We start from the raw sequence: 12632 nt of genomic DNA, 5'->3' as shown, positions 1-12632 counted from the left end.
GAAGGAGGTCCCAGGTATTTTCTTTTGAAACGCAATTAATGAGCAGTAATTTAAAAGGTTTTCTTTATTTTGAAGTTGTGTGCTCATGTTATCATTTGGAGATTTGAGTACATTTTGATGTAATTTTCTTTTTAACATCAAATATGTTGGAGTTTTACAGCTATTTAAAAGCAAAGACATATTTGTTTTAACTAAATGTTTGTTTCCTTTGCTAACTATAAGCTTTTGTTTCATGGCATATTTTTATTATCTGGAATCCTTTTTGGCTAACGATACAAGTGAGAAGGGACTATTATTTAAAAGTTGCGCTTGAGCAACACCTGTGGGAGTCACATGACACCACCTAGCTGAGCAGACCCGATCCTTAAATTATCCGTCTACTTGACTTAAAAACAATGCTAAAATAGACTTTTGTCCATTGCTTTTGAAATATCCTGCCTGCTTACGAGGGATGGACCTCCGAGCAACACCCAAGATTGATACCAAGAAGGATAATTCAAGTTGACTCGATGAAGCAGCCGGCAGCACTGAAAATGGCTCCGCAAACTAACGGTCCGCAAAAGAGTAGGCTACATAAAGCTGATAACTTATGAAATCAAGAATTGCTTGTACTTTTCTTATTGTGATAATTGTGTTGATGCCATGTATGATTGCTACAGTAAATCAACAAAACTTAAACCAACTTGTATAAATGCTGTAATCACAATAGCAGAAATAACCTGGAGACAATAAAAAAATATAAATACATTTAAATCAAAATGCAGAACTGTTCTAACAGTGCTAACAGGCATAATATGAAAAGTCTGTTGTCTGACTCTGTTACATAAATGAATTTGCGGGTTGTACCACGAAGCCAGGTTACTGGCTTATCAGGGTAACGTCAGGAGTAACTGTGTGACGTGTTGTGTAACTTCCCGATTGACCCGTACTACGAAAGGTGGATAGGTTTTTACCCGAGGTATGCTGCCATGACAAGTCACGCGGCATCTCTGAACTGCTCCAAGCAGGTTATGTTCGTGGCTAACTTGATATACTGCCATATATAAGCACCACCCCTCCGCACACAAGCTTGTCGAGACCCAGTCGATGTTGCTCATTCTGCAGGCCGAGGGTGTTTAGAGACCGGCAGATTCCGCCAGTTTACCCTGATGATGTTCTCTATGAAAGATACCGATTCCTTATCTTCGCCACCTTCCAGGGCCAGATGTCTCTAATGCCACGCGCCGGAGTGATGCCCTCACTGTCCAACAGACAGTGTGCCTTGCTTTGTGCCAGACACGTCATGTATTCCATCCGTGGTGCTGAACATCTGAGCACGAAGTCTGTGTGCGACGATACTTGGTCTCACTAAACTGCTGGATGCATTTGTTGTGTTCCCAGGCCATTTAAGCATTCTCAAGATCAAAGAGGCTGTTTTTGCGATTGCGAGTAATCTGCAGTGTAAAAATACTTGGTCCTGCCTATTTTGAATTTGCATAGGCTGGGCCGTTATAAGGAACACATTTAGTCCATATGATTCCTGAGGGTGATAGGTGCTATTGACTGCACAGCTATCCCCATTAGAGCGCCCCCAGGAGAACATGAGGGAGATTATGGGAATCGGAAATCCTTTTGCTGCATCAATGTTCAGCTATTTGACCATATCATATGTGATATGACATGTAGGCTACCCTACATTATCTTGTCCTTAAAAGGTCTTTTTATATTCAGGACAATTAAAGACATTAGGTAGGGATTTTGTTAAATCGGTAGTATCTTAAAATGGCCTGAAATCCCTTGTCAGATGACATGTAATCACCATTTAGTGGTGACCAGGCCGGAGGCTAGGTGGCCTGGGTTGGTGCCTGACTCACGCATTTTTCAGGAATCTAATCTCGGTCAAAGATTTGAACAGGATACATACATAGCCTAGTCCTAGCCTGTGTTAGTCTCTATTAGATACACACAAAAGTACAGGTGACAAAGGGAGCCAACCTGGGTGTGTGTGTCAGACGCAGCTGTCATGATCTCCTCACCCAAGTCCTGAAAAAAAAAAAAATTCAAGAGAAAAACAGCCTTTAACTTGTGTCAATATGTCAGCATTGCTAAGTCCACAGAACTCCTCGATGCAGGCTGGTGGCTGCGGCAAGTCAGCAGTCTCCCCCTGAAATGTATATATATATGACAGGCATGTGAACTCACTAAAATGAGTTTAGACCGGGCAATCAAAACAACAGATATGATGTTACCTTCTACATAAAGGGCGGACAATGAGGTGCCACCAGGGTCAGAAGTGACTGCCCTCTCAATCCTCTCCGTTATGGGGGCCTTCCTTTATTATTAACTATGGGAAACTCCTCTGCTTGCGAAAATGTCGCAGGGGGGTGGCCCTCCTCCAGTTTTTCTGTGACTACACAGAAATATATGATACGACTTGTCCTGGAGAGATGTTATATTTGGCCCAAACCTGTTTTGTGCGTAGGTGTAGCTGCCTGTTTCTTTCTGAGTAGTTTTTACGTTCCCTTCTCCAACACGGATAACTGCTAACAATAAGAGGCTTGTTTTAGATCAAGCATTGGAACAAGGTTCACGGGGGAGAACAACACCCAACAGAGGGACAAGTCCACCACTAGTAAGTCTCAACTGCAGCAAAAAAGACAAGTTATCAGTATTAATTTTAACCACTATTTCTAAACTGTACAATGTGATTAATATATGTAGTGTTAAGTATGATTTTTTAAGTACTTTAATGATCTCATCAAAGTACATTTGTACGACATTTCCCTCCATTGGCGATAGAAAAACTGAGTAACTTCTTGTTTACCTTGCTATAATGCATCTGTGAAAAGTGTCCATTGTTGTAGTCAGCGTCTTCCTTCTCTTCGTGATCTACGTTTTTCTGACGGGAGTGCTAAGACATGCAATAGGTGCATGTTTAAGTTGGTCAACACGTTATTACAAGTTGACCAACTCTGAGCACCCTCAAAAGCTAAGCTTGTTGAAAGGAATGCTAAAAAGAAGAAAGAAAGAAACCCCACTTTTTAAGGGACTTTTCGGTGAATCATAGGGCGTCCTTTTTTCCCCTAGATGCACTAAGGATCCATGTTTCACAGTGTTCTTACAGCTTATATTTTATGAGAATTGGAAGAAATTTTTCAAAATTATTCATCATTAGATTGTTTGTCTACAGGTTTTTAGCGTTACACATTTAAACATTAATATAAAGAAAAACACTGCATGTTTAAAGTGTGTGATGATTTTAATCTGATTTATACGCTATTTTTAGAGACTTTTTTATTTTGTCTTCCAAAATAAAACTGTTATTTTACAATCTTGAGCATGCGTTAACACTTTATTGAAGGTGTTTGTAATAATTCAGATGTTTCTCTGTAGAACGAGCGCGATCACGTTATTGAAGGTTTCTTGTCAATCTTGGTGCCACCATCACCTCTTCTCTAGTGCCAGCCTTAGGCCAAAATGTGAGATACTGGGCAGATTGCTATGAGATTTCGGAAGCACAGTCATTCAACCCAGAGGTTGAGCCCTGTCAACTCAGGCCTATATGTACAAACCCCATGCTCCCAATACTTGCATTCCCCCAACACGCACCAAGCCAGCGGGGCACCAGCAACAGAGGGCATGTGCTCGTTAGAATAATACCGCAAAACATTTTAAGTTTTGTTGAGTGGTAACTATTTCCACTCCCCGTGAACGTTGATGCAGCAAGGAACACACAGAGAGAGAGACGACTGTAGACAGTGCACTCAGTTTTATTACGCAGTTTGCAAAGTGCGGAGATCTCTCTTGTTACCACTTTGAATGCATATGCTCTATGCTGTAACGGAGGGATCTCCACACTTTGCAAACTGCGTAATAAAACTGAGTGCACTGTCTACAGTCGTCTCTCTCTCTGTGTGTTCCTTGCTGCATCAACGTTCACGGGGAGTGGAAATAGTTACCACTCAACAAATTGGGGGCTCGTCCGGGATGCAGCAAAAACACTAGAGTAATTCGATCTAAAAGACTTGCTCGCAGCAAAGGAGACAGGACACGGGCTGGCCACAAAACAAAGGTATGCAGAAGCCTGTTAAACTAAAATTCTGCAAGATTGAGTTTTAGACTAAAAATCGTGTCCTGCTGCGGTAGCTGCGTTTAAGTTGCCAAAAGACGACATTTTGAGGACGAATATCGGGGTAATAAAGTACTTATTAAGAAATAAGAACCCCGACCTGTACTCGCAATAATGCCCAAAATGAAATGGGATCCCAAAAAGAACCCCCGTGAGTACATAGATCAGGGAAAAGACACATGGCTTAAATATACTGGCCAACATCCAGGAAAAGCAGGGACACAGAGAGAGTGGTTCAGACAGGCAGTATTAGAAGGTGTCCCTGAAGAAGTCAAAACAGCTATGATAAGCAACCCTGATCTGCCTGGGAGTGATTCACATGTGTGGGAGCGCCATCTCATGCACCACTTATCTCGAGCACAAGACACATGCGAGAAGGAACAAGATAACATTAAAGAATTGCAGACACAGCTGCTCAAACTGCAACTTACTGAAGCTAGACAAAAAACACAAGAGAAGAATAGGAAGAAAGGAGAGCCCGTAAAAATAATGATGACAGCTGAACAAAATCAGAACCCTGACCTGTACCCCGTTCCGCCTTGGGTGCCACCACCATTGCAGCAGCAGAGGGGCTATAGTGGGGAGAGCATGAGAGGACGGGGCGGACGAAGGGGAGGCGGAAGGGGTGGACCTGCTCAGTCGGGGGGAGGCCGTTGCTACTACTGTGAAGAAATAGGACATTGGGTCCGCGATTGCCCCCACCTGAGAAAAGGAGGAGGCAGGGGAGGTCCAGCTGGAGGAAGAGGTGGGCAGTCCAGAGGCAGGGGATGGGCATCATATGGGCCGCCTATTGAGGCAGAGCCATATAGAACCAACATGCCGGCCGTCCACTGGGAGCCACCTGAAGAGTGGGATCCTCAGTACCAGTGACACGCCCCACAGAGAGACTCTGGCAGCACTACCACGGCAGATCCAATGCTGTCAGTACAAGTCGAAGAGCAGACTCTGCCATTTTTGGTTGACACGGGAGCCACCGTCTCTACCATGAAGGCGGTGCCTCCTGCTTCTTTGTCAGATCGATCCATCCCACTAATGGGGTTCTCTGGGGAAAAGCAGACTCTGCCGATAACCAAGCCACTACGAACGCAGTTGGGGAAACAATCTCTGACACATCCTTTTGTGCACTCACCCGCCGTCCCCCTGAATTTATTGGGAAGAGATCTGTTGGTGAAATTAGGGGCGTCGATAATGTGCAGTGCGGACGGTTTGGTGGTTACTCTACTGTTACAGCCAGACACGGTTGAGCGACGAGGTATCCTCTCGGCATACATGCTGTGGAAACCCTGGATCGCCCTCCTGGAGCCCTATATCTCCCCTCCTGATCCCCCTCACGTCACCCTCTTTTACGACAGGCTGCAGACAGATTGGTAACAGGACCAATTCCAGGAACAACTGGATGGTCATGAATGGACGATTGAATCACAAAATATTTATGTGGCACCCCAGGGCGTGGCGGCAGCGGTCAAATTGACTCCAGAACAGGCTGCATGGTACAGGATGGGGGATGAAGCGTCCCCACATGTCTCATTAGCTCTACACCCCGCACATCAGGCCAAAGAACTAGGGGGTATAGTAAAAAGGGCACAGGAACAGGCTGATTGGGTACAAACAACCATCCCACAGGTACACTACTCTCCCGCTTCACGTACGTATCGCATAACTATCAATGCCACCGACACAGCAACCATGGAACACACACATATCACACGTCAACATGGTAGGGAGAAAACAGATCATCACCTGGCGGCACACATGATTGAGTCACTCCCTCAACGATTATGGGCTCAGAGCCCTACTGATGTAGGTCGCGTAGAATGTGAGCCCATCAGGTTTAGTGTACAACCAGGAGCGCCACTGTGGATCAGACAATATCCGCATAAACCTCAAGCAGAAGCAGGCATATCAGACACTATCGACGGCCTGCTACAAGGAGGTGTGTTAGAACCCTCCTCATCGTACTGGAACACGCCCATCTTACCGGTAGAAAAGAAAGGCACAGGGAAATATCGCATGACACATGATCTCCGTGCCATTAACAAAATTTTGATCACCCCCACGGTTCCAGTCCCTAATCCATATATAGCACTGGCTAATCTGGATCCCTCTCATAGCTGGTTCACATGCATCGATTTGGCCAATGCATTTTTCTGCCTTCCATTGGCGGAGGAATGTAGAGACATTTTCTCATTCTCATATCAGGGACAGCAACTGAGATACACCAGGTTACCACAAGGGTTCGCGCTTTCTCCCGGTCTGTTTAATCAAACGCTGAAACAGCTCCTACGCGAATGTCATCTGCCCGACAACGTTACATTGGTACAATACGTTGATGACTTGTTGTTAGCTGCTCCTACCGCCTCATCTTGTTTGGACGCCACACACAGGGTGCTGAAACTCCTGGCTGACAAAGGATTTAAAGTAAGCAAAACCAAACTCCATGTGGCCAGAAAACAGGTGTCATTTTTGGGGCGCATGATATCACAAAAAGGGGCGGGCCTGTCTCCACAACACCGATCGGCCATACTACACCATCCCAAACCAAACAAGGTAAAAGAAATGTTGTCCTTTTTAGGACTGACAGGGTACAGTAGAAACTACATTGCGAACTACACGGGTCTGGCTAAACCTCTGAGGGACTTAGTCAAACATCAAGGCATGAGGAATCTCAATGCTGATCTAGTATGGACACAAGACACGGAGGAGGCATTTATCTCCATCAAACAGGCATTAGCTACCGCGGCAGAACTAGCCATTCCTGACTATACACTACCATTCCATTTAGATGTCTCTGGAACAGAACAGTGCACGAATGGCATTCTGTTCCAGAGAAAAGGGGGTGAAAGGGTGATACTAATGTACGTAAGTGTAATGCTAGATAACATGGAAAAACGACACCCACAGTGCACCCAACACGCGGCAGGTGTAGCGAAGCTAATACAAAAAACTGCACACATAGTCATGGGACATCAACTACATATATTGACAACACACAGCGTGGTAGCATACGTCAATTCACAAGCATTCACCCTCACCACATTACGACAAAGACGATTAAGCAAAATCTTAGAAGCACCAAACATTTCCTTCACACATGAAGGGATCAACATGGCAGAACAAATGGGCGTAGGGGAACCACATGAGTGTGCAGACAGAATATACCAGGAAGAGAAAGTGCGTCCAGACCTACAGGCAGAACCAATAGCGGAAGCTAGAAACCTGTACACGGATGGCTGCTGCTTCAGACATGAGCAGGAAGGCCTTACAGCAGCCTATGCAGTGGTTGAAGACAAGCAGGGAGAAATGGTGATCCTAAATGCAGAAAAACTGGAAGGACAGCAGTCAGCACAGAAGGCGGAAGTGAAAGTAGTAGTGGAAGCTCTCAAACTCGGACAGGGACAGAAAATTAACATTTTCACAGATTCAGCCTATGCAGCTGGAGCAGTTCATGTGGAATTAGGATAGTGGATGAGGACCGGATTTCTAACAGCCACTAACAAACCTATTAAACATGAAACAGAGATGAAGGAACTAGCTGAAGCACTCCTGCTCCCAGAAAAGGTAGCGGTAGTTAAATGCAAAGGGCATGACAAAGGTGACACACCCAGGGTCAGAGGAAACAATGCAGCTGACCAAGCAGCTAAACAGGCAGCTGGGTATGAAGGGAGAGTCCTTATGATATGTGCAGAGGCAGAGTCTACGCCCGATATGACAAAAGGAATCCTTTTGCAAGCTGAAGCGTCTCCACAGGAAAAAACGTTGTGGAGGGCCAGAGGAGCCACAGAGACGGATGGTCTCTGGAGGGGGCCAGATGGGCGTCCCATCATCCCTCCAGGTTTGCGACAAACAGCAATAGAGGAGGCGCATGGAGTAGGCCATGTAGGAGTGGCACAAATGATGAGGAACTTCGGAAACTGGCGGCATCCATTCCTCAAAGACATGATAAAACACGCAGTGCAAATGTGTGAAGTGTGCATGCAATACAACACCAGACCCACCATCAAACCACATCGTGGGAAATATCCTCTAGAGGCTAAAGTAGGAAAGGAGATCATTATAGATTACACAGACATGATCACTTCGGTAAGGGGGTATAGGTATGTTTTGATGTGTGTAGATGCATACACGGGGTGGCCAGAAGCCTGGCCCACCAAGAAAGAAGACAGTCAGTCAGTGGTTAAGTTTCTGATTAATCAGCATATTCCTAGACATGGTTTTCCTGAAAAAATCAGGTCAGATAATGGTACTCATTTCAAAAACCAGGATTTACAACGGGTGGAAACAATGCTGGGGCTGAGACATGCATTTGGGACTGTGTATCACCCACAGTCACAAGGAAAAGTAGAGAGGATGAACCAAACGCTAAAAAACAAATTGGCTAAAATCTGTGCACAGACCAAAATGAATTGGCTGGACGCATTACCCCTGGCACTAATGTCAATCAGAAGTTCAATAAACCAAGGTACGGATATACTCCGCATGAGCTCCACACCGGGAGAGTATTCCCTGGTCCCCAGGCCGCTTTTTCAGGCGCGTTACATGATGATCAGCGATTAACCCATAAAGCTTATTTCCATGAACTACAGGGTCTCGTTGCAGCCTTCGCAAAGCAGGTAACCAACGGGAGAGAAGGGAAGGCCATCCAAACGTCCCCAGATGTGGCTTGGGTTCTGCTGAGGGTCTTCAAGCGAAAGTGGGGGGAGCAAAGGTGGACAGGTCCTCATCAGGTGGTCGAGAGAACCTCCCACGCGGTGAGGCTAAAGGGTAAAGATGACACCTGGTTCCATTGGAATCAGTGCGCAGCAGTAGAGGAACCACAGAGGTCGGTGGCGGAAGTCCATCGGTCTCTACAAGCCGAGAGCACTGGGCTGGCTAGCTCAGAACCTAAGATCACCACTAACGGGGCAGAATAATCCCCTGGTGACAAAATAGGTAACAGGGTAGTCCACCCCTGTTACCGAAGCAAGAAGACGTCGAAAGGGGGAAAGGGAAACAGCGCTCCCTTCCTGCATGTAGCAAAACCGCGCTACCCACGCAAGAATTAAAAGCTAGAAAAATTGATTCAATGTCGCCGGCTCAGCTTAGCATTTGAATTTTCTGTTGGATAATTGTACTCATGGTGTTTGGCTGGGCCTTAAGTAGATTGATATTAACAGGGCATACCCGCTTATAAGTACATATAAAAAAAACAAAAAAAACAAAACAAAACAGGGGTGACGACATTAACAGTGTGTGCCGTAGATGCCGGTCAATAAGACTAAGTACTGGGAGTTGGGGGTTTGACACAAAGGGTAGGATTCCTGGAAAACCAAGGAAGATAACAGTGTAAATAATAAAGGCTTTCGCTTGCTTGGCACATATATTCCGGTGTACGCATAAAGGTATTAAGTGTCGTGCTATTTCCCCGGCGGTAGGCTAGGATGCGTTTATACGGCAATCCCCGGCTATTGGCATGGCTGACAGCCCTGTCGGTGAGCATAATCCCATTGATTTTATGGCTGGGTGAACCGACGGATACACCCACTCATCGTACGCGTAGTGTGCAGCAGTTAGACTCATGCTTGCACACATATGGGGGCATAGAACTTAACTACACCGAGGGATCACCCACGGCGTTCCTGTTTGATCTCTGCCAGGTGATAAAGTGCGGTAGACACCCGAGGAGCTGGAGAGGTTATGATGCGTATCTGTGTGGCGTCCCGGTAGTAAACGCGGACTGTGCGGCAGGACATAGACCTTGCAGACCAATGGGATGCATGTCATGGTGTAGCGATTGGAGTCAGGCGGTAGGTTACACTGGTCAATGGAGTCCGTACTACACTTATGGCGACCGGAAAAAAGCAGACAAGATCAGTTTGGCCAGAGAACAGTGGTCCAGCTCGGGTGAAGGCTCGAACCCTATGGCATTGTCCATAGAGCGGCTCACCGGCGGCTTCTTCCCGGAATATCCCAAGGTCGCATATTTTGTTTTAGGAGTAGAAATATCGGGTAGAGACCCACAGGCTCTAATCAAGGTTAATTTCCTGCCAGCAGCTACACCAACACAGACACCACTAATTTCCCCCGCTACCGCGGCCCCCGGAAAAAGGGGCGCTTCTGATAACTCCGTATCCTCCAGAATTGAGACCATCGATTATTCACAACTGAAACCGTTGGAGGTGATTAGGATGGCCACGGGATACTCGGATGACAATCTATGGCTAAAGTGGGTAACTCAAACTGCCAAAGAACAGGGCATGGGGAATTGTGTAGCCTGTGCGTCGGGCCGGCCCCAACTGGTCACGGTACCGGCTCCATTGTTCCCCTCAGATTCCTGGGGATACAATTGCATGACCGGACTCACAAAGAATCGGGATGAGAATTGCTTCACCCTCGCTAGTTTATTTCCACCCATTAGTAACGATACCGCCGTAGGTCCGTTCACCCCAAATAAAGGAAACGGGTCGTATGTGTGCTTTAACTTTACCACCCCACGTTGTAACGTCACCCATAACCGCATGCCACGAAACTTTTTACTAGGACAGGTAGATGCATCATGGTGCGGGCACATCAGGTCGGGGGAAGAAATCGGTGTATGGGCTAGAGGAGGATTATATTATTACTGCGGGCGGGACTTGCACGTCCGGATACGAGCACATGGATACGGTCTCTGCGCCATGGTGCGGTTAAGAACTCCTCTCATACTGGTAGGGGACAAGATAGTTCCCTCACGTGCCGATCCACACACCGCCAACACTTGCTCGCCAACACTTGCTCGCCGTCGACGAAGACACGTTATTGCTAAACGCGGCACGGGCGTTTTTGATCTGTCAGTGGGGTCACCAACATACATGGATGCCATTGGCGTTCCAAGAGGGGTGCCCGATCAATACAAACTAGTGGACCAAGTAGCTGCGGGATTTGAGAACATGCTGATCATTGCTGCCCTGTTTCCTGTTACGCCCAACAAAAACGTCGACCGCATTAACTATGTACACTACAACGTACTTTGTTTAGCTAACCTTACCAGGGATGCGGTAGCAGGCCTGGCGGAACAGACCGGTCCAACCTCCTTGATGGCCGTCCAGAATAGGATGGCTCTCGACATGTTGCTGGCCGAAAAAGGGGGAGTTTGCGCGATGTTCGGTGACGCGTGCTGCACGTACATTCCCAATAATACGGCCCCGGATGGGTCTGTTAATAAAGCATTAGAAGGGCTCCGTACGTTATCTGACACTATGCATGAACAGTCTGGACTAGATAATCCCTTAGACGAGTGGATGACAAGTGTATTTGGCCGATGGAAAGGAATTATTACATCTCTGTTATTGTCTATCGCTACTTTTATTGCTATCCTCACCACGTGTGGATGTTGCTGTATCCCGTGCATCCGCGCCCTGTCAGTTAGATTGATTGACACTGCGATCCAGGGAAGAACGCAGGCCATGATGCCACTGCTCCTGCCCGTAGAGGAGCACATAGAAGTAACCGACGACAAAGTTAGGCTTAGGGTCATGGGTGACTTTTGAGTGATCTCTTTGCAGAGATCAAAAGGGGGAATTGTGGGGATACCCAATGTAAAGTGCCAAAAGCTTATAGTGGATTGTAGGACACGCGATATTAATCATCCTATGACGTAATATATATATACGTCGGGCATGAGAGGTTCACGGGCACTCGTCTCAGAGACGATGAAAACAGGTGACAAGTAGAAGGTAGCACAAGTATGGTAGACAACAGACTGTGATGAGATCCAGGAAGTGGGCAGGGGGAGGATCCAGCGAAGACAGTACTTAAGACACCACTAAAAGATAACGAGTCAGATCTCTCTTGTTACCACTTTGAATGCATATGCTCTATGCTGTAACGGAGGGATCTCCGCACTTTGCAAACTGCGTAATAAAACTGAGTGCACTGTCTACAGTCGTCTCTCTCTCTGTGTGTTCCTTGCTGCATCAACGTTCACGGGGAGTGGAAATAGTTACCACTCAACAGTTTCAAGAATGCATTATCATAAGGTTGCAATAATGTTGGTACGAAACATTTTATTGTTTTGATAAACCTTAAACTAACTCAAATAACATTCTGGTACCATTTCTAAAACCTGCCACCAAAAATGTTTGAAGAATGTTACGGCATAATATTTTAAAAACGTTAACAAAAACATTTTGAGAATACATTTCTATAATGCTTATAAAGCACATTATCATACTCTAAAATATAATAACATTCTGGGAACATTTAAAAAAAAATGTTAGGGCATAATGTTCTAACAATGATATGAATAAACATTTGAAAAAAACTGAAAACATTCACATGGTAATATTCTCAGAACATTCTGAGAAGAAAAAATTTCTAGCTGGGTTGGACTTGACTCAGGGTTTCATCCGTGACTCCATATCTAAGACTTGAAGCTCGGCTGTGACTTGCAAAATAACTTTGACCCCCGTGACATGCTGGAGTCGGCTTTAACACCTGTCCGTCACTGTGCGAACCGCACATCTTGAAATGTTTGAATTCTACTTCCCTGACAGACAAGTCTGCTTCC

The 12632-nt window shown here is 46.0% G+C and overlaps 1 protein-coding gene across 1 annotated transcript; it reads left to right on the top strand.

The window, feature by feature from the left end:
• The first annotated feature begins 2416 nt into the window (after nucleotides 1–2416).
• Nucleotides 2417–12005, top strand: LOC120807008. The gene is made up of 2 exons (XM_040158605.1): nucleotides 2417–2611; nucleotides 8692–12005. The coding sequence occupies exon 2, from the start codon at nucleotides 9526–9528 to the stop codon at nucleotides 11611–11613; it is 2088 nt and encodes a 695-aa protein (XP_040014539.1). The 5' UTR covers nucleotides 2417–2611; nucleotides 8692–9525; the 3' UTR covers nucleotides 11614–12005.
• Nucleotides 12006–12632: the final 627 nt, after the last annotated feature.

Source organism: Xiphias gladius, chromosome 21, assembly GCF_016859285.1.
Source record: "Xiphias gladius isolate SHS-SW01 ecotype Sanya breed wild chromosome 21, ASM1685928v1, whole genome shotgun sequence".
Classification (NCBI taxonomy): domain Eukaryota; kingdom Metazoa; phylum Chordata; class Actinopteri; order Istiophoriformes; family Xiphiidae; genus Xiphias; species Xiphias gladius.
The sequence above is the reverse complement of the archived record's forward strand: the minus strand, read 5'-3'. Positions and strand labels throughout refer to the sequence as shown.

Bases quoted from the DNA above. Each gene is read 5' to 3' on its own strand.
- LOC120807008 (XM_040158605.1), top strand. From the start codon at position 9,526: ATGCGTTTATACGGCAATCCCCGGCTATTGGCATGGCTGACAGCCCTG.